Genomic DNA, 19832 nt, shown 5'->3' on the forward strand with positions numbered 1-19832 from the left:
AGCAATCTGATGCTAAGACAGCTGGGCTCAGCATGGCTAGGCCCCTGAAGAACCCCTCGATGGGCTCAGGGTGACCAGACCCTTTCTGCCCAGCCCCTACAGACCCCATCGCTGAGCTCAGGGTGTCCGGGCCCTTCCTGCCCAGCCCCTGTAGAACTCATCACTGGGCTCAGGACAGGGGCAGAACCACTGACCAGATCTTGGCTGTGTTGGAAGCTGATGTTCACCATCTCCTTGAGACCAGAAATGCTGTAGTTGTCCAGTCGGGCCCCCAGAATATTATTGTTGAGAAGAATGCTGTTCTTAGCATCCTGGAAAGCCAATAGGAGTCATGATCAGGGGATGGAATTGATTGATTGATAACTGACAAGAGGCCCGCCCCCCCAGGCTTGTCAGTGGGGCCCAGAATACAGAGGATCTCTGATTGCTCACCTCACCTCAACAGGAGCCTTGGGACCCTCGTCTTCTGAGGGTGGCAAGCTCCTCGAGGAGCAAACTGCTGCCTTCTCTGAGGAGAGGTCAAGAACTCAAATCGCCCCACGGCTTTTGCTCCCAACCACCTTTCCCACTTTCCCTCCTTTCCCTTCCAGGAATGCCTGGAAGTGTCTTAGTGGTGCCCTTGTCGCTCTGAGAAGCAGCGTGGCCTAATGGAAAGAGCTTGGGCCTGAGAGTCAGAGGACTTGAGTTCTAATCCCAGCTCCGCCATTTGTTTGCTGTGTGACCTCGAGCAAGCCTCTCTCCTCTCTATGCCTCAGTTTTCTCATCTGTAAAATGGGGATTAAGACTGTGAGCCCCATGTGGAACAGGGATTAGGTCCAAGTCGATTATCTTGTATCTACCTCAGTGCTTAGTACAATATCTGGCACATGGTACGTGCTAAATAAATAACACAATTATTATTTTCTGGGGTTGCACATCCACCGTGGCTGGGGGAAAAGGCTTCGGGGCCTGATGAGTTTGCTGCAGAACTCACCCAGTCCAACCTGTTGCTCCAACTGCTGCTCATAGTGGGAGGATAAGGGCCATAGGACTTTCCGATTGAGTCTCTGGGGGACAAATTTCAATTGCATTCTATCCACCATTAGCCCTGAGATTATCCCCAGAGTAATGTCCCCCAGGACTGACTCCAACCACTCTCCTCAGGGCACTAGGTTGCAGTTTGAACAAGGGAAGCTCTCGGGGGGGGAAAGATACTCTGAAGCTTGAGCTCAAAAGGAGAAGCAGTGTGGCCTAATGGAAAGAGCCCGGACTGGGGAGACAGAGGACTCGGGTTCTAATCTCAGCTCTGTCACTTGTCTGTTGTGTGACCTTGGCCAAGTCACACTTAACTTTATTTTTCTATGCCTCAGTTACCTCATCTGTATAATGGGGATTTTGAATGTGAGCCCTACGTGGGATCTGAACTGTGTCCAACCCAATTATCTTATATCTATCCCAAAGCTTAGTACTTTGCCTGGTACATAGTCGGTGCTTAACAAATCCACAAAAAGAGATGAGGCCTTCTTCTCCCTTACCCACCCTCGTTCCCTCCCTCCAACTCTTTTCCTCTCCTTCTAGAACCTCTGACCTTGAAGAGGCCAGTGATGGTGAAATAGATGCAGATGAGTTTAATTTTCCTAGAGGTTTCCAAACAAGGTCTCTTCACCAGCTCTGCTGGGAACTGCATTTCGTGCCCGACTTTGTCCTGCAGGGTTCAAGCAGAAACAGGAGCAAGTGAAAACCAACAAATCTCCAATTCCAGCTGAAAGACTGGGAAGAAATTTGAAACCAACCCCAAGTGGCAGAAGAAGTCACAGACTGGAGAAGCAGCAGATAGACCACGAGGCCGGGAGTCAGAAGGACCTGGGTTCTAATCCTGGCTCTGTTGATTGTCTGCTGTGTGACATTGAGCAAGTTACTTAACTTCTCTGAGCCTCACTTCCCTCATCTGTAAAATGGGGATTAAGACTGTGATCCCCATGTAAGATGTAAGACAGGAACTGTGTCCAACATGATTACCTTGTATCTATCCCTGTGCTCAGAACAGAACACATTGCAAGTGCTTAACTAATATGGTAATTATTATTATTATTGCTTATTTTAATAATAAATTAGAAGCCAGAGCTCCAGGACCCAGCTTTGTTCAGAGAGGTGCCGTGTGGACTGAGTCCTGGACTAAGGATGGAGAGGCCTGAATCATGTTCTAACTAAAACTCTGATTTGAGGGGAAGCCCTTAGATTTCCCAACCCTGGGAAAGCCACAGTGCAGAGAAGCAGTGTGCCCAGTAGAAAGAGCACAGGCCTCGAGTCAGAGGACCTGGGTTCTAATCCTGGTTCCACCACTTACCTGTGTGTGACCTTGGGCAGGTCACTTAACTTCTCCGGGCCTCAGTTCCCTCACCTGCAAAATGGAGGCTTGATACCTCCTCCTACTTAGACTGTGAGCCCAATGCAGGAACTGATTATTTTGTATCTTCCCCAGTGCTTAGTATCATGCTAGACACAGAGTAAGCGGCTTAACAAAAACCAAATTATTATTATGATTAGTTCATTGCCTAAATCCCTTATCATCATCATTCAGTATTCATGAGGATTAGGGAACACTAAATGTTCATCTAACAAAGACTGCTTGGTCATACAGTTTCACAAGAGATTTTAGAACTCACCTTCAACACAGGCATACAGATGCATGTGAGTGTGTGTGTGTGTGTGTGTGTGAACTCTACTGTATTCTCCCAAGTGTTTAGAAGAGTGCTTTGCACACAATAAATACCACTGACAGATTGAGACTTCATTTTTGTGGTGTGGACTTCTGTGGATTGAGAAGCTCCTATTACTCGTTTGGATTGTCAGCGACCTGGACCCTGAAGATGTCTCTGGGACCTTAAATTTTTCTGGGGAAACCTGAGCAAAATAATATCCCAAACGGCACAAGAAACAGCCCTCACATGGTGTCCCCTAAATACGATTGATTGATTGATTGTGGTACACCAAAATAAAGAACTGTCACCAAACCAGTGTCAGAAACCCATGCGTGGATGTGGGCAAACATAACAGTGCCCTGATGTAAAACTGTCCTTCACATTCAAGGATAACTTCTGACAATGTGAAACTGTGGTGGAGAAGACCACTTAGTGCCTGGCTATGTTTGGTTTGTGGGAGCAGCTTCTAACCACAGGGCAGGCAACTGCTTACAACCTTGCCCTTATATTTTACAGCCTGCATCCCGCTTTTATTTAAGAAAGGGGCCCTACCTAAGATTCCTGCGCTCCCGACTTATCTATCAGCAACTGGGATTTCGAAGGGCCCTATTCCCTCGTGACAAATGGAAGCCCAGAGGAAAGAAGGAATGAGCGCAAACCCTGCAAGTATTAGGCCAAGCTGGGATTTGAACGCAGGCCAATGCCTCCACCCTTCCCAGCTCCCCTGCCCCTTTCTCTCCCCTGTTCCCTTCCAAGTCTGGGGTGTGTGGAGCATGGGGGTCAGGAAACAGAATTATGTGCCAAAATAGTAGTTCTACTACTGAAATCATCCCCTTGGTTAGAGCCTGCTGAGCCTCTGACTTTGAGGGACCCTGCCACAGGATTTTTTCCTCAAAAATGAGCGGCTCTGGACAGACCAAGTGGGAAGTCACTCCCTGTCAGGGCCCAGGTCACTGCTCTACCTGCTCCTCTCTACTATGTGTACTGTCCCCACAAAATTTCAGCCTCATAACTCCATTACCCTCATATCTTGCTCCACTGGATGGGAGCTGGGTTGCAGGGGCAGGGGGGTGGGCGACGGTTTCAGCCAGGGAACACCAGAGGGGTCCGAGCCCTGAGAGTCGTTCCACCCTGGGCCTCTCTGCTAAGACACACTCAAAGCCAGTGATGGTGATGAATGTGTCTGTAGTCTCCCAAGCACTTAGTACAATGATCTGCACAAAATTAGTGCTCAATAAATACTATTGAGTGAATGAGTGGTGATGGACACATGTGGAGTCTAGAACTGAGGTGCCCCAACTGACCACCTATTTCTAGAGTCAGTAAATGGTGGATTGCCAGGATGGATTCAGCTGAAAGGAAATCTTAACTCCCCAGCCAGGGACTGTGTCCCCCGGATTAACTTGTATCTATTCTAGCACTTAGAACATAGTAAGCACTTAACAAATGCCATAAAAAAAGACTCAAAAGTCATGAGGGACCAACACATCCGGGAGATGCATTAAAATGTGGTCACGGTTACCCTTCCTGTGGCCTGAATGCATTTTGAAGGGGCCATCCAGTGAGCTTCATTGTTTTCTGCTTTTTTTCAGAATCAATCAATCAATCGTATTGACTGAACACTTACTAAGTACAGAGCACTACTGTACTAAGTGTTTGGGAGAATACAGTACAACAGAATTAGCAGACATGTTTCCTGCCCATAACAAACTTACAATCTAGTGGGGGAGAAAGACATTAATATGAATAAATAAGTAACTTATACTACATAATTTAAATATATGATATAATTTAAAGATTGAAAGAAGAGAAATCCAGCCACAGAGATTGGGATGACTGGTTCTTAAACCACAGAAGAAACACTGGAAATAGGATCCAGGAGATCTAAACAGGTCTAAATGAGCAGACTGCTGAATTACACTAGAGAGATGAACATAGTAAGCGCTCAATAAATACGATTGATGATGAAGCAAAGGTGGGTAATTAGAGTGAGGGAGTTCACAGAGGAAAGGGTAAATGAGGCTGGGATAAGGCCACAATCCTCCTGTCAGAGTCATGTCCCCTCCAGAGGGGGACTGAAGTTGTCACTGACCTTATCACGATCACTGTGAAGTCTCAGCCCGGAGAAGCTGCAGTTGAGTTGGAAGGCCAGGGAATGGATGTAGTCGGATCGAACACTGAGATTGCTCTCAGGAAAGTTGAAGTTCAGAAGCCAGTTCTCAAAGTAATGAAGGGGGCTAGGAGAGTGACAAGAACGATTCAAATAAAAGCTGTGCAGAGGGAGGGACAAGAGGCAGAGTTGGAGATGGGGTAGGGGTTGGGAGTGAGGAGGATAATGAAAAGTCAGGTAGCAGGTGGAAGGAAAAAAGTAGGACTCATTGGAAATCCTGAGAGATTAGGTCTATTGATGGCTAACCATTCCCTTCTAGGTCCCTACAATCATTGCATTTTGCACCTACCTAGGTATGGAGACCCTCATTAGAGAAGACCATGATTATCCCTCCACTGTTGGTTGATGACATTCAAAGTCGTCATCACTTGAAAGAGACATCCAAGGAAATCCAGGTCTGTAGCCAGCTCCAGCTAGTACTTCTTAGATTTTCTTTTTTCTGTAAACTCAGTGGTGGTCACCCTTGTATTTGAATTTACACCCTTTATTTACCCAACCCTCAGCCCCATAACACTAATGTACATAAACATAATTTATTTTAATGTCTGCTGCCCCCCTGGACTGTGAACTCCTTGCGGGTAGAGAACGCGTCTACTACCTCTATTACACTGTACTCTTCCAAGCACTCAGTACAGTGTCTGCACCCAGTAAACACTCAATCAATGCCATTGATGGACTGGTTGAGAGCATTGCGCTCCAGGGTAAACAGGTAAGTTTTACTGAATTACCACCTACTTCCCCCCCAGGTTGCCTGTACAAAGTCTGTTTCTCTTTCGCCCAAAATAAAACCTAAACCCAAATTCCAAAGAAGCACCCATGATCTCTCACTTCTCTGCCCTGTCATCTTCTCCACCCACTAGGGTTTCTTTCTCCTAGGCAGAATCTGCCTCAGATTCAGACAGAGACCCCTAGTCTTCCCAATTCTATGGCCTTTATTTTTTACAGACATTTGCAGTGGAGCGATCTGCATGTGCTACTCAGGAATGAGGAGACTCAGGCATTGAAAATACCAAATGTAACAGCTCAGAAAAGGACAATCACGGTCAGTGTTGAAGGGCCTGTTGGTTGTGGATCTGTGCATATCTATAAATTATTTAGTTGTATTAATGGCTGTCTTCACCTCTAGACGGTAAACTTATTGTGAGAAGGGACTACCAATTCTGTTGTATTGTACTCTCCTGAGTGCTTAGTAAAGTGCTCTGCACATAGTAAGCACTCCATAAATACCATTAATTGTGTACCAGTCTGTGCAACTATAACAACACAGGAATAAAATTTCACATTCATTGATGCATCCACAATCAATGCCATTCCTGGGTCATTTAGGCAGTAGTCCATCTCTGATAGTAGCAACAAGATGTCTTCAGGAACCATGTGATGGATGCCCTTCTTGTCCTCCACCATGATGGTGAGGGATGAGACAGCTAATATCACTGTCTTTTCCCCTCTCCATCCCTGGCTTTCTCTTTAATAATTCCTTTTAGCTGTCTCGTCCATAAATGTATCTCGACCTCTCTTTGACCTGCTGATATTTTTAGCCCACACACTTCATGGCAGGACTTACTCTTCTCTTTTCTCACCTTTCTTTTCCTTCTTTCCCCTTCTCCCTTTTCCTTTCCCTAATAACAGTGGCAATAGCATTTATTGAGCACCCTTTTCTGAGTGCTTGGGAAAATGCATCAGAAACACAAGGCACATTCCCTGTCCACAGAACTAATCATGGTATTTGTTAAATGCATACTCCGTGCCAAGCACTGGGCTAAGAACCTGTGTAGATTCAGGATAATCAGGTCAGACTCAGTTCCTGCCTCACACAGAGCTCACCGTCTAAGAGGGGAGGAGAGCAGGTATTTTATCCCCATTTTACAGATGAGGAGCCTGAGGTACCAAGAAGATGAGTGATTTGCCTCCCATGACCCCGAAGCCCCAGCTGGAGGGGAGTGTAACATGGTAGATTCTAAACAAGAAGTGACTGGGACACAACAGGAAGTTGCTTGAGACTCCTCTTGGAAGATCCTGAGATTTCCAGAGTCCCAAAGAGAGATCTGACCCACTTCCTATTTGACCTGGCTCCATTCCAGTACAGCAGCCTCCTGCCTCCAGGCCAAGCTCGCATTGTAATGAAAGGGTCTTGGCAGGGTACGGCAGAGGCTGGTTTAAGCGCTTAGTACAGTGCTCTGCACACAGTAAGTGCTCAATAAATACGATTGAATGAATGAATGGTTTATGCTGGATAGGTCAGTTTCCTGGTGGAAACGGGTTCTAATCCCGGCTCCGCCACACATCTGCTGTGTGGCCTTGCTCAAGTCACTTCACTTCTCTGTGCCTCAATTAGCTCATCTGTAAAATGGGGATTAAGACTATGAGCCTGATGTAAGACAGGGATTGTGTCTGACCTGATTACCTTACACCTGCCCCAGCACTCACAACAGTGCTTGCAACATAATAAGGACTTAACAAATACCACAATTGTTATTATCATTATTATTATTACATGGCCCTGGGTTTTTTTATGTCTGGTATTTTAATCTCCAGCCCCCAGACCCCCTCCGCCACAGCTCCTACCTCTGATATTCCGGAGTTCCATTCAGTGCAAACTTTTCCAGTGACTTCAGTTCCTTCTTAACGGTCAATTCCGTATCACTTGACACTGTCTGTTCTGCAGGGAGGAATTAATTCCTTGGTTTACGTCCCCCATGGCCCAGTCTGCCCAACGCCCCTGAATCTCAGACGGTCCCGCCATGACGTGGTCCACCTCCTCCCCCAACCCCAGATCAGAACCATCTACTACCGCCTTGTTGGCATCTCTGCTTTGCCTACCTATCAATTAATCAATCATATTGACTGAGTGTTAACTGTGTGCAGAACGCTGAACTGAGCACTTGGGAGAGTACAATCGAGGCCGTAAACTCACTGTGGGCAGGGAACGTGTCTACCAAGTCTGTAATACTGTTCTCTCCCAAACGCGTAGTACAGTGCTCTGCACACAGTAAGCACTCAGTAAATGTGATTGATGGATTAAGTGATACAATCCACAGCCCCATAGTACTTATGTACAAATCCTTATTTATTTCTATTAATACATTGATGATTATAAATTAATAATTTTAATATTGATACATTTATAACAATTATATTAATACATTTCTATTAATGTCTAACTCCCTTCTAGACTGTAAGCTTGTCATGGCAGTATATATGTCTACCAATTCTGTTGTATTGTACTCTCCCAAGCGCTTAATATGGTGCCCTGCACACAGTAAATGCTCAATAAATACAATCGGTTGATTCCAATACAATAGAGTGAGTAGCCTATCAGCCCTTCTCGCCCTCCTCTTCCCCCACAAAGGTAGGAACAGCCTTCCCTCCTTTTGGGCCTTCAAAAAGTAGCTCCCTCAACTGCCACTTAGGTCCATAGTGGCTAGCAGACAGGATCAAATCGTTTATCATCATCATCATCAATCGTATTTATTGAGCACTTACTGTGTGCAGAGCACTGTACTAAGCGCTTGGGAAGTACAAATTGGCAACATATAGAGACAGTCCCTACCCAACAGTGGGCTCACAGTCTAAAAGGGGGGACAGAACAAAACCAAACATACTAACAAAATAAAATAAATCGTTTAGAGAGGTCACTTGAGTGTGACAGTCCAGTCAGTCCACATCCCCTGATCCCATCCTGACCTCCCTCAGGTCTAGGCACCTGTGCTCCCTGGGCATAATGGCAGATTAGAGTTGCCCATGGCAAAGGGGTGGCAACCCTGACCAACGTAGACACCCATGGGCAGTCTCTACTCCACCAGAAATATATATTGAGCGCTTACTGTGTGCAGAGCACTGTACTAGGCACTGGGGAGAGTACGATACAACAATAGCCACCTCCTTTCCTAAAAGAAGGAAATGGCTACCCTTGGATTTGCCCCCCAATTCATCCCTCCCCACTTCTAGACTGTGAGGCCATTGTTGGATAGGGATTGTCTCTATTTGTTGCCGAATTGTACTTTCCAAGTGTTTACTACAGTGCTCTGCACACAGTAAGCACTCAATAAACATGATTAAATGAATGAATAAATGAATCTCCACCCTCAGCCCCACAGCACTTATGAGCACATTCAAAATATATTTCAACGTCTGTCTCTCCCGCTAGACTGTAAGCTCCTTTTGGACAGGGAACAGATCTACCAACTCTGCTATATTGTACTCCCTCAAGCGCTTAGTACGGCGCTCTGCACAGATTAAAGTGCTCAATAAATACCACTGATTGATTGAAAGGGAGCTCTGAAAGACATTTACAGAGGTTCAGAAAAGGGTACAGGCTCCCACCCTCACTCAAGCTGGGATTTCTCAGTCCACCTTCCTCCAAGTCGTCGCCTCATATCCTAAGGATGAAATAGAGTCAATCTTACCTCTTTGACAGAGGACAATGAAGTAGAGACTGAAGCAGGTCCACAAAATCGACATCATTGCCCAGCGTTCTCGAACATCACCTGCGGAGACCCCCGCACTGGATGGAAAGATTTTTTTGAAGAATTACAGACCATCTTGAGTGTTTCAAATGTTTTCATATGATTTACATAGTTTAAAAACACTTAAGCCATTCTAAACTGTTTGAAACAGGCATGTTTCCATCCATCAATGGCATTTACTGCCTATCTACTTTGTGCAGATTGCACAGAGTAACAACAGTAAAAGACACGGCCTCGCCCTCGAAGGGCTTACAAAGTTTGAGAATTTTTGAAAAATTTGAATCCATTAGTAGCATATAAAAAACATTTTAGCGTGGCCCGGTGGAAAGAGCACGGGCCTGGGAGTCTGAGGGGCTGAGTTCCAATCCTGCCTCTTCCACTTGCCTGCTGTGTGACCTTGGCCTCAGTTTCCTCATCTGTAAAATGGAGATTCAATACCTGTCCTTCCTACTTAGATTGTAAGCCCTATGTGGCTGTGTCCTATCTCATTATCTTGTATCTACTCCAGTGCTTAGTACAATGCTTGGTACACAGGAAGCGCTTAAGAATAATAATAATAATAATTGTATTTGTTAAGGACTTACTATATGACAGGTACTGTATAAGTGTTGGAATAGATACAAGGTAATTGGGTTGGACATGGTCCCTTTTCCACACAGGGCTCACACTCTTAATCCTCATTTTACAGAGGAGGTAACTGAGGCACAGAGAAGTTAAGTGACTTACCCAAGGTCACACAGCAGACAAGTGGCAGAGCCAGGACTAGAACCCGGGTCCTCCCAACTCCCAGGCCCGTGCTCTATCCACTAGGCCACGCTGCTTCACAAATACTTCTCTATTCACAAAATAGAGAAGCAGCATGGCTCAGTGGAAAGGGTAATGGGCTTTGGAGTCAGAGGTCATGGGTTCAAATCCCGGCTCCGCCAACTGTCAGCTGTGTGACTTTGGGCAAGTCATTTCACTTCTCTGGGCCTCAGTTTCCTCATCTGTAAAATGGGGATTAAGACTGTGAGCCCCTTATGGGACAACCTGATCACCTTGTAACCTCCCCAGCGCTTAGAACAGTGCTTTGCACATAGTAAGTGCTTAATAAATGCCATCAAAAAAAATACCACCATTTTAAATATTATATTTTCAAAATTCTTCAAATCCAGTTGGAAGACATTGAAGACATATTAAATGGCTTCAAAATACTTTAGAACATCCAAGAGTGTTTTACAAATGCTTGGAACATTCAAAGCGGCCTCCTATTTGCCATTTCTTTAGAGGATCCAGGTAGTTCGGGGGAATGGATGAACTATTCTGTCACTGGCCTGTGGTGATGGTGAAGTGAGGGAGTGTGAGTGGGTTTGTGGCGTTATGTAGTAGTAATAGTAGTAGTAGTAATGGTAGTAATAGTAGTGAGAGCAAAGTACTGAACCAAGGGCTTGGAAAGTACTAAGCCACAACCATCATCATCAATCAATCAGTCAATCGTATTTATTGAGCGCTTACTGTGTGCAGAGCACTGTACTAAGCGCTTGGGAAGTGCAAGTTGGCACCATATAGAGACAGTCCCTACCCAACAGTGGGCTCACAGTCTAGAAGGGGGAGACAGAGAACAAAACCAAACATACCCATTATCATTAATAGCATTTATTGAGTACTTGCTGTGTGCAGAGAACTGTTTTAAGCACTTGGGAGAGTACAATACAACAGAGTTGGTAGGCGTGCTCCCTGCCCACAACGAGCTTACAGTCTAGAGGGGCATAAGAAACTTACACTGTAAGGGGAATATAGGCCTGAAAATATTTACAAGTAGAATAATCAAAGAAAGTACTCGAATATACAATTGAATAGCATACATAAAAAAGTGGTCAGGCCGGGTATAAAAAAAGTACATAGATGCTGGAAACTATCGGTGGACTCGAATGATTTGGGATGCTGGGAACTAATCAGGGAAGGCTTCTGGTAGGAGGTGGAATTTGAGGAGGGCAGCAACCATGGGGGATCGGGATCGCACCTAGAGAGTTACCAGTACTCTACCGGTCTTGGCGATGGGGGAGAGAGTCAAGCAGAGGCATACGCATTTCATTCCTAGTTTGGGCAATGGCTAGCGACTAGAGGCAATCGGCTACAAGTCATAACTCACCTGTGCTGGGCAGCAGCGACATGGGAGAGAGTCGAGGGCGGAGACTCGGGTTTAACGCGCAGAAGAAGGCAATAGTAAACCCACTCTCATATTTTTACTGAGAAAACTCTCTGGGTACACTACCAGAACGATTGCAGATGGAGGTGGGGCTTTCTGGGAGAGATGTGTCCATGGAGTCGCTATGGATCAGAGACGACTTGACAGCATAAGACAAGACAAGTGACCGTGTTGGATTTTTGGAGGGAGGGAGTCTTAGGTCGAGGGGAGAACACGGGTGAGGGGACGAAGCTAGAGAGGTGACTTTGGGCAACATGGGTAGGGGGTTGGGAGCTGGAACAGCAGCGGGGAGGAGATGGGGCTTCAGGTCACACTCCTGTGGGGAAAATCTGGAGAAAAGGCTTTAGATTTCGTGGGGAAACCACTCTGGTCGACCATGGTGTTCTTCGCTTCCGACTGCACTGCTGTGTGGAGCTGCTGAGTGCTGAGAAGCAGTGTGTCCCAGTAGAAAGAGCATTGGCCTGGGAGTAAGAGGATCTGGGTTCTATTCCTGATTCCACCACTTCTCTACTGTGGGACCACGGGAAAGTCATTTAACTTCCCTATCATCATCATCATCATCAGTCGTATTTATTGAGCGCTTACTATGTGCAGAGCACAGTACTAAGCGCTTGGGAAGTACAAATTGGCAACATATAGAGACAGTCATCTGCAAAATGAGAATTCAAAATCTGTTCTGCTTCCTGCTTAGACTAAGAGCCCCAAGTGGGGTCTGATTATCTTGTACCTACCCCAGGGCTTAATTCAGTGGTTGGCACATAGTAAGCACTTAATAATACCACAATTACTATTATTAGACTGTAGACTGTAATCTCTTTGTGGGCAGGGAACATATCTACCAACTCTGTTTTATTATACTCCCCTTTCTAGACTGTTAGCCCGTTGTTGGGTAGGGACCGTCTCTATATGTTGCCAACTTGTACTTCCCAAGGGCTTAGTACAGTGCTCTGCACACAGTAAGCGCTCAATAAATATGACAATGAATGAAGGAATGAATACTCTCCCAATCAGTGTTATTTATTGAGTGCTTACTATGTGCAGATCACTGTATTAAGCGCTTGGAAGGAGCACAGGAAATCAGCTCTCCTCTTTGGCTCAACCTCCTTGGTATCGATCAATGGCATTTATTGAGCACTTGTTATGTGCAGAGCATTGTACTAAGCACTTGGGAGAATACAGTATTACAGAATTGTCAAGCACGTTCCCTGCCCACAATGAGATTACACTCTAGAGAAGAGTCAACGTGACTCACAGTTGACCTTCAGAGGCAGTAGCTCCAGGCCCCAGGTCCTAGATCCCCATTCGAAATGTAATCTCAAGAGATGTAATCTTGAGAAAAACAGGGTAGCTTAGTGGATAGGGCACAGGCCTGGAAATCAGAAAGACCTGGGTTCTAATCCCGACTCCTCCACGAGTCTGCTGTGTGATCTAGGGCTTCAGTTACCTCATCTGTAAAATGGGGATTAAGATTGTGAGCCCCATTTGGAACAGGGACTGTGTCCAACCTGATTAAGTTGTATCTACCCCAGCACTTAGAACAGTGCTTGGCACACAGTAAGCACTTAACAAGTACTATAATTATTGGGAAGCAGCAAGGCATAGTGGCTAGAGCACGTATCTTGGAGCCAGAAGGTCATGAATTCTAATCCCGGCTCTGCCACTTGTCTGCTGTGTGACCTTAGGCCTTGTCTGCTGTGTGACCTTAAGCAAGTCACTTCACTTCTCTGTGCCACATCTGTAAAATGGGGAATAAGACTGTGAGCCCTATGTGGGGCAGGGACTGCATCCAAATGGATTTGCTCGTATCCACCCCAGCACTTAGTACAGTGCCTGGCACATAGTAAGCGCTTTACAATGCCATTATTATCGTTATTATTATTATTGTTATTACTATTATTAATCCCGGGGCCTGGTCCAGCCCAAGCCAAACTCCAGAGTTCCGGGACCTCAGACTGACCTCGCTCCCTGAATGGGTTTGGGTTGCATATGCATTATTCTTTGCACAGCATGGCTGGGCTACATCATTTTACCGAGGAAACCCAAATCGATGAGGGGCCAGAGGACAGAGAGGGGAGGAAGGTGACAATAGAACTCAGCTCAGACCTCCTGTGACCCGACCATCAGTAACCCAATCAAGTAATCCCTTTCCCCCAGCTTGAAAGACACTGCCCTAGATGAATACTCGGCTCATGGGACACCACTGTCTCTCCCTTCATGGAGACAAAGCAGAGCACCACACAGCCGTTCTATCATGGCTGGCAGCACTTTAATTTCAATCGTCAATAACACTTAGCAACCAGCTGAGCAATCCAGCTCTGAATAGGACGGAACTTTGCTCTGGGGTAAATGCTATCCAGACCATCTCCAGTCCCTTAATTATAGCTATTTCACAACTCACATCTCATCACACTGCTCCAGATACAATCCTGTAGCAATTCCCATTGTCAAGGCAACTGACTCCGTTAACTGAGCCACAATCTATCCTATCCTATCCCGCCTTAATTACTGTATCGGCCTCCTTGCTAAGCTCCCAGCCTCCTTTCTCTACCCACCCCACTCCATACTTCGCTCTGCTGCCTGGATCATTTTTCTACTAAAACGTTCAGGCCATGTTACCCCACTCTTCAAGAACCTCCAGTGGTTACCCATCCACCTCCGCATCAAACAGAAACTCCTCATCCTTGGCTTTAAAGCACTCAATCACCTTAACCCCCTTCTACCTCACTTCAGTAGTCTCCTAGTTCAACCCAGCCTGCACACTTTGCTCCTCTAATGCAATCTTCTCAATCTCATCTATCTCACTGCCGACTTCTCACCCACATCCTGCCTCTGGTCCCGAACCCTCTCTCGCCTCATATCTGACAATTACTTTCCCTCCCTTCAAAGCCTTATTGAAGGCACATCTCCTCCAAGAGGCCTTCCCTAACTAAGCCCTCCTTTCCTTTTTCCCCCATTCCCTTCTGTGTCACCTGGCTTACTCCCTTTATTCATCCCTCTGTCCAGCCCCATGGCACTTATGTACATATCTGTAATTTATTTAATAATATTAATATCTGTCTTCCCCTCTAGACTGCAAGCTCATCGTGGGCAGGAAATGTGTCTGTTATACTGTACTCTCCCAAGCACTTAGTACAGTGATCTTCACACAGTAAGTGCTCAATAAACACAACTGACTACTCTTTGGGCAAGTCACAACTTCTCTGTGCCTCAGTTACCTCATCTGTAAAATGGGGATTAAGACTGTGAGCCCCCCGTGGGACAACCTGATCACCTTGTAACCTCCCCAGTGCTTAGAACAGTGCTTTGCACATAGTAAGCGCTTAATAAATGCCATCATTATTATTATTATTATTATTACTGACTGACTGGGGATAGGAAAGGTCTGCTCTGGATGGCGAAGCCGAGGGACCTGAAGAATCTGTGGTCCTGAGAAATCTCTGAGCGGAACCACCCAGTCTCCAGCTCCATGGAGATGTGCTCAGCACCCTGACGATCCACCCCCACTTCTGGGGCAAGTGACAGCAGGATGGAGGGGTTTTAGAACCGTTGCTCTACAGCTTTTCCATTTCCCTTAAAAAGCATCCTCCAGCTGAGCAGCACTGTCCTAAGACTGTGGTTCAACCTGCTGGGGCTGAAACCTGAAAATCCCTGTGCTGGACAAGATTTGAAAAATTCTCCTGGGCCCAGAAGGAGCCCAAGGGTGAGCAGGGTGAAAAAAGCGACCCGGAAGCCTTTAAATAGAACTGAGGTTGCTGCTCACAATCTTAAATATAATCCCCCAAATCTCACTTCCTCTTGAGGAAGGTCGCCATCAGCGAGGCCCACGTTAATCATGACACACCCCGCTACCTTCTTCCCAAATGCTTGGAGCACTGATCATGGAAGATGTTTAAACATAGCCTGTAAGATCCTTCTTTTTGTTTTTCATGGTATTGACTAAGCACTTGCTATGTGCCAGGCACTGTACTAAGTGCTGGGATAGATACAGCTAATTCATTCATTCATTCGATCATTCGATCGTATTTACTGAGCGCTTCCTGTGTGCAGAGCACTGTACTAAGCACTTGGGAAGTACAAGTCGGCAACATATAGAGACGGTCCCTACCCAACAGCAGGCTCACAGTCTAGAAGGGGGAGATGGACAACAAAACAAAGCATGTAGACAGGTGTCAAAATAGGTTGGACACAGTCCACGTCCCATAGGGAGCTCACAGTCTTAATCCCCATTTTACAAATGAGGGAACTGAGGCACAGAGAAGTGAAGTGACTTGCCCAAGGTCACACAGCAGACAAGAGGCTGAGCCAGGATTAGAACTCAGATCCTCTGACTCCCAAGCCTATGCTCTTTCCACTAGGCTATGCTGCTCCATGTCAGTCAGTCATTCATAGTTATTGAATGCTTACTGTGTGCAAAGCACTTTACTAAAATCTTGGGAGATTACAATAAAACAGTATAACAGACACATTCCCTGCCCACAATGAGCTTACATTCTAGGTGGGGAGACAGGCATTAATGTAAATAAATAAATTACAGATATGGACATAAGCGTTGTCGGGCTGAAAGTGGGGGGATGAATAAAGGGAGTAAGTCAGAGCCACATGGAAGGGAGTGAGAGAAGAGGAAAGGGGAATTTAGATAGAGAAGGTCTTCTGGAGGCGATACACTCTTGGGATTCAATAAGGCTCTGAAGGTGGGGAGAGCAATTGTCCATTGGTTATGAGGAGGGATGGCATTCCAGACCAGAGGAAGGATGTGGGCAAGATAGACCCTCAAGTCTGTGAGCTTGTCGTGGGCAGGGAATGTCACTGTTTATTGTTGCATTGTACTTTTCCAAACGCTTAGTACAGTGCTCTGCACACAGTAAGGGCTTAATAAATGCGAATGAATGAATGAACAGATGAGATAGAAGTACAGCACAAGAGGGGCAAAGTGTGCAGGATTGATTGTTATGGGCAGGGAACATGTCTACCAATTCTGTTGAACTGTACTCTTCCAAGCGTTTAGTACAATGCTCTGCACTCAGTAAGTTCATAATAAATACCACTGATTGACTGACTGGGTTCTCTGTTCAGCTCAGGAACTGGGCCAATGGACCTGCGGGACATTTTCCTGGCTCACCGGATGGGGAGGGAGATGCTTTCAGGAGAAATCGGGCTCTCAATCTCAGAGAGAAACGAGCCCGCGGCTGGGATGACCAGAGCTGCCAAAAAATGGAGTGACAGAGTCACTTTGGGAGGCCACTATCAATCAATCAATGTTACCTCGGTTACCGCATCTGTAAAACGGGGGTGAAGACTATGAGCCTGATTGGGACAGGGAGTGTGTGAACCTGATTTGCTTGTATCCTCCCAGTGCTTAGTACAGTGCCCGGCACATAGTAAGCCCTTATCAAATACCACAATAATTATTATTACTTTCTCAGATGGGAGCCACCAAACCATGCCCTGATACTCCACCCCTCCCTCTCCACCTTGAGCTTCTCTTACCACGTGTTCAAATCGGTGAGACTCAGGCCTCCAGCGCTGGCACTCTGACTAGCCCAGTTTGGCAGGTCCAAGCCAACTGCATCCTCTGCAAGAAGGGTTTTCTTCCCACCTGGCTCTCCCAAGCAGCTCTGGGCCGGGCCTGCGGGCCGCTGCCACTCGGTAACCGAGACAAGACAACTGACTCCGGGCGAATAAGAACCTTCCTCCCCCGTGCTTATCTCTTGGAATCTCAAGTTCAGCGCTAATGACTTTGAAGTGTGAGACGGAAGTTGCTTTCAGCTAGGGGATCTGTGAACAAAAAAGAATAAGGCAATAGTAACTTCTGTGACTACTGAGTCACTAAGGGAAGTTACAGGAGATCACATGTTGAGAGAAAGGGGGCTCAGGCCAGAGATGTTTTTTGTGGTATTTGTTACTACGTATCAAACGCTGCTTTAAGCACTGGGGTGGATACAAGATAATCAGGTTTGACCCGGTCCCTGTCCCACATAGAGCTCACAGCCTAAGTCTGAGGGAGGAGGATTTACCTGCTTCTCAGATAAGTGAGAAGCAGCATGGCCTAGTGGAAAGACAACAGGCATGGGAGTCAGAGGACCTGGGTTCTAATCTGCCACTTATCTGCTGTGTGACCTTGGACAAGTCACTGCCCTTCTCTGGGCCTCAGTTACCTCAGCTGTAAAGTGGGGATTTAGAGTGTGAAAACTCCAGGAGGTAGCCTTGTATCTACCCCAGCACTTAGGACAATGTCTGGCACATAGTAAGCACTTAAAAATACCATTTTAAAAAAAAAAAAAGGTGATGGAGCCAGGATTAGAACCCAGGTTTAATGGCATCCACAATGTGTGGAGCCTCGGCCTCCCTTTCTAAGCTTCCTAAGCTGTCCGTAAGCCTCTGGATGTCACACCCTTCTCACTTCTTCCATCCCACAAGACCATGGAGGTAGAAAGAGGGGTTTGATCTGGCCCTGTTTTACTTTTGGGAAAAAGCAAGAGGTCCAAAGTGCTAAGAGATATCCAACTCACAGACAGTGGTTCAGGAGCAGTGCCAAGCATCAAAGTCGGGGCTTCTGATTCCAAATTAGAACTTTATCCACACTCCTCCAGATCATAACCAGTCTTATTTAATAGCCCCCAGGCAGCTCAATTCTTTTCCCAGTCAGCTTCCCTGAAAAAGAGGGGAAAAGGGCTGTCAGAGAACTGTGGGCTCCTTCCCTCTAAAGACTCTCTGTGGGGATTTGGAGGTGATTAGACCAATCTCTGCCTTTCATCCTCTCGCTGGCACCCCCCTTCACAAGTGCATTAAGGAGCTGTGGATCCCTGCTGGGATATGTCGGCTACATATGGTCCGGATGGACTTGACCGGAGGGCACTGGAGTGGTGATCCTTCTCTGTTGGGACTGGGGCGAGCAGAGGGAGAAAATGCTGGGGAGGAGAAAGAGAAAGACAGCCAGTTTCCTTCCCTCCACACCTGGATGGGCACATGGCTCACATTCCCCGGACACAGAAGGGAGAATGGGCCTCATCCTCATCATTGTTATCCATTTGCTCTGTTTATTACACGTAGGCATGCGATGGGGAAATTACCAAGAAGCGATTCTTCCAATATACCCCCCAATTCGTCAGCCGCTTCTCTGAGTGCAATGTCCACATTTGGCCAAGGCCTTTCAAAACGAAAGGGAGAAACTGATCAAGGCCCCGACAAGAGCGCCAGAAGTTATTGAAGGGATAGAAAGCAATCCACAAAGATGAAGAGGTTCGAAGTTGTCTAGCCCAGAGAACAGGATTATGGTGGGTTGTCCAGAACTCAGGGACCACCACGGGATCTTTAGGGGGAAGGGACAGGTGGTCCAAGACAGGAACATCTCTTATGCCTAGCCCAGGGTCCTGCAGGCATCCCAGGCTGGGACATGGGACGGGGAAGCAGCACGGCTTAGTGGATCAGAGTACTGTCCTCCGAGACAGACGGACGTGGGTTCTAACCCTGGCTCTGCTGTTTCATTCATTCATTCATTCATTCAATCGTATTTGTTGAGCGCTTACTGTGTGCAGAGCACTGTACTAAGTGCTTGGAAAGTACAGCTCGGCAACAGATACAGACAATCCCTACCCAACAACGGGCTCACAGTCTAGAATGGGGAGACAGACAACAAAACAAAACAAGGAATTTTACTTGTACATATCTATTCTATTTATTTTATTTTGTTAGTATGTTTGGTTTTGTCTCCCCCTGTCTCTATATGTTGCCAATTTGTACTTCCCAAGCACTTAGTACAGTGCTCTGCACACAGTAAGCGCTCAATAAATACGATGGATGATGATGATGATGATCGGTAGAATCAAAATAGATATATAGAATTATAGATATATACACTTGCCTGCTATGTGACTTTGGGCAAGCACTTCTCTGTGCCGCAGTTACCTCATCTGTAAAGTGGGGATTAAGACTGTGCACCCCATGTGGGACAGAGACTGTGTCCATCCTGATGATCTCGTATCTACCCCAGTGCTTAGAACAGTGCTTGACCCAACCAATACCATCATTATTATTATTTCAGCTGGTCACAAGACCCCCTAAACACCAATCAGCCCTACTAGGGGTTGATTTAGCCACCCCAGGTAGGGCCCAGCTGGCCGGTTGCTTACTGATGCCCAGCGTGTGTGAGCGTGGGTGTAGAAACATTTCCTTCTGCTTATCAAGATCTAGGATAAGAGGATGAGGTTGCACACTGATGGGAAGCTCTGCTGGGCAGTTCTGTCACACAAGCAATGTGGCCTAATGGAAAGAGCCTGGGAGTCAGGAGACCTGGGTTCTAATCCTGACTCTTCCACTTGCCTTTGGTG

At 46.4% G+C, this 19832-nt stretch overlaps 1 protein-coding gene across 1 annotated transcript in view; it reads right to left on the reverse strand.

Moving 5' to 3' along the window:
- ADGRG5 (adhesion G protein-coupled receptor G5) overlaps positions 1 to 19832 on the reverse strand; it is a 35287-nt gene that overhangs the window by 9614 nt on the left and 5841 nt on the right. The window contains exons 3-8 of the mRNA XM_038754336.1: positions 18576 to 18652; positions 14868 to 15011; positions 7417 to 7510; positions 4774 to 4918; positions 1568 to 1684; positions 195 to 311 (exon numbers count right to left, since the gene is read on the reverse strand). Of these exons, the coding sequence (XP_038610264.1) occupies positions 195 to 311; positions 1568 to 1684; positions 4774 to 4918; positions 7417 to 7510; positions 14868 to 15011; positions 18576 to 18652 (694 nt within the window). The remainder of the gene's footprint in view (positions 1 to 194; positions 312 to 1567; positions 1685 to 4773; positions 4919 to 7416; positions 7511 to 14867; positions 15012 to 18575; positions 18653 to 19832) is intronic.

The sequence above is a fragment of the Tachyglossus aculeatus genome, chromosome 11, assembly GCF_015852505.1.
Source record: "Tachyglossus aculeatus isolate mTacAcu1 chromosome 11, mTacAcu1.pri, whole genome shotgun sequence".
NCBI lineage: Eukaryota > Metazoa > Chordata > Mammalia > Monotremata > Tachyglossidae > Tachyglossus > Tachyglossus aculeatus.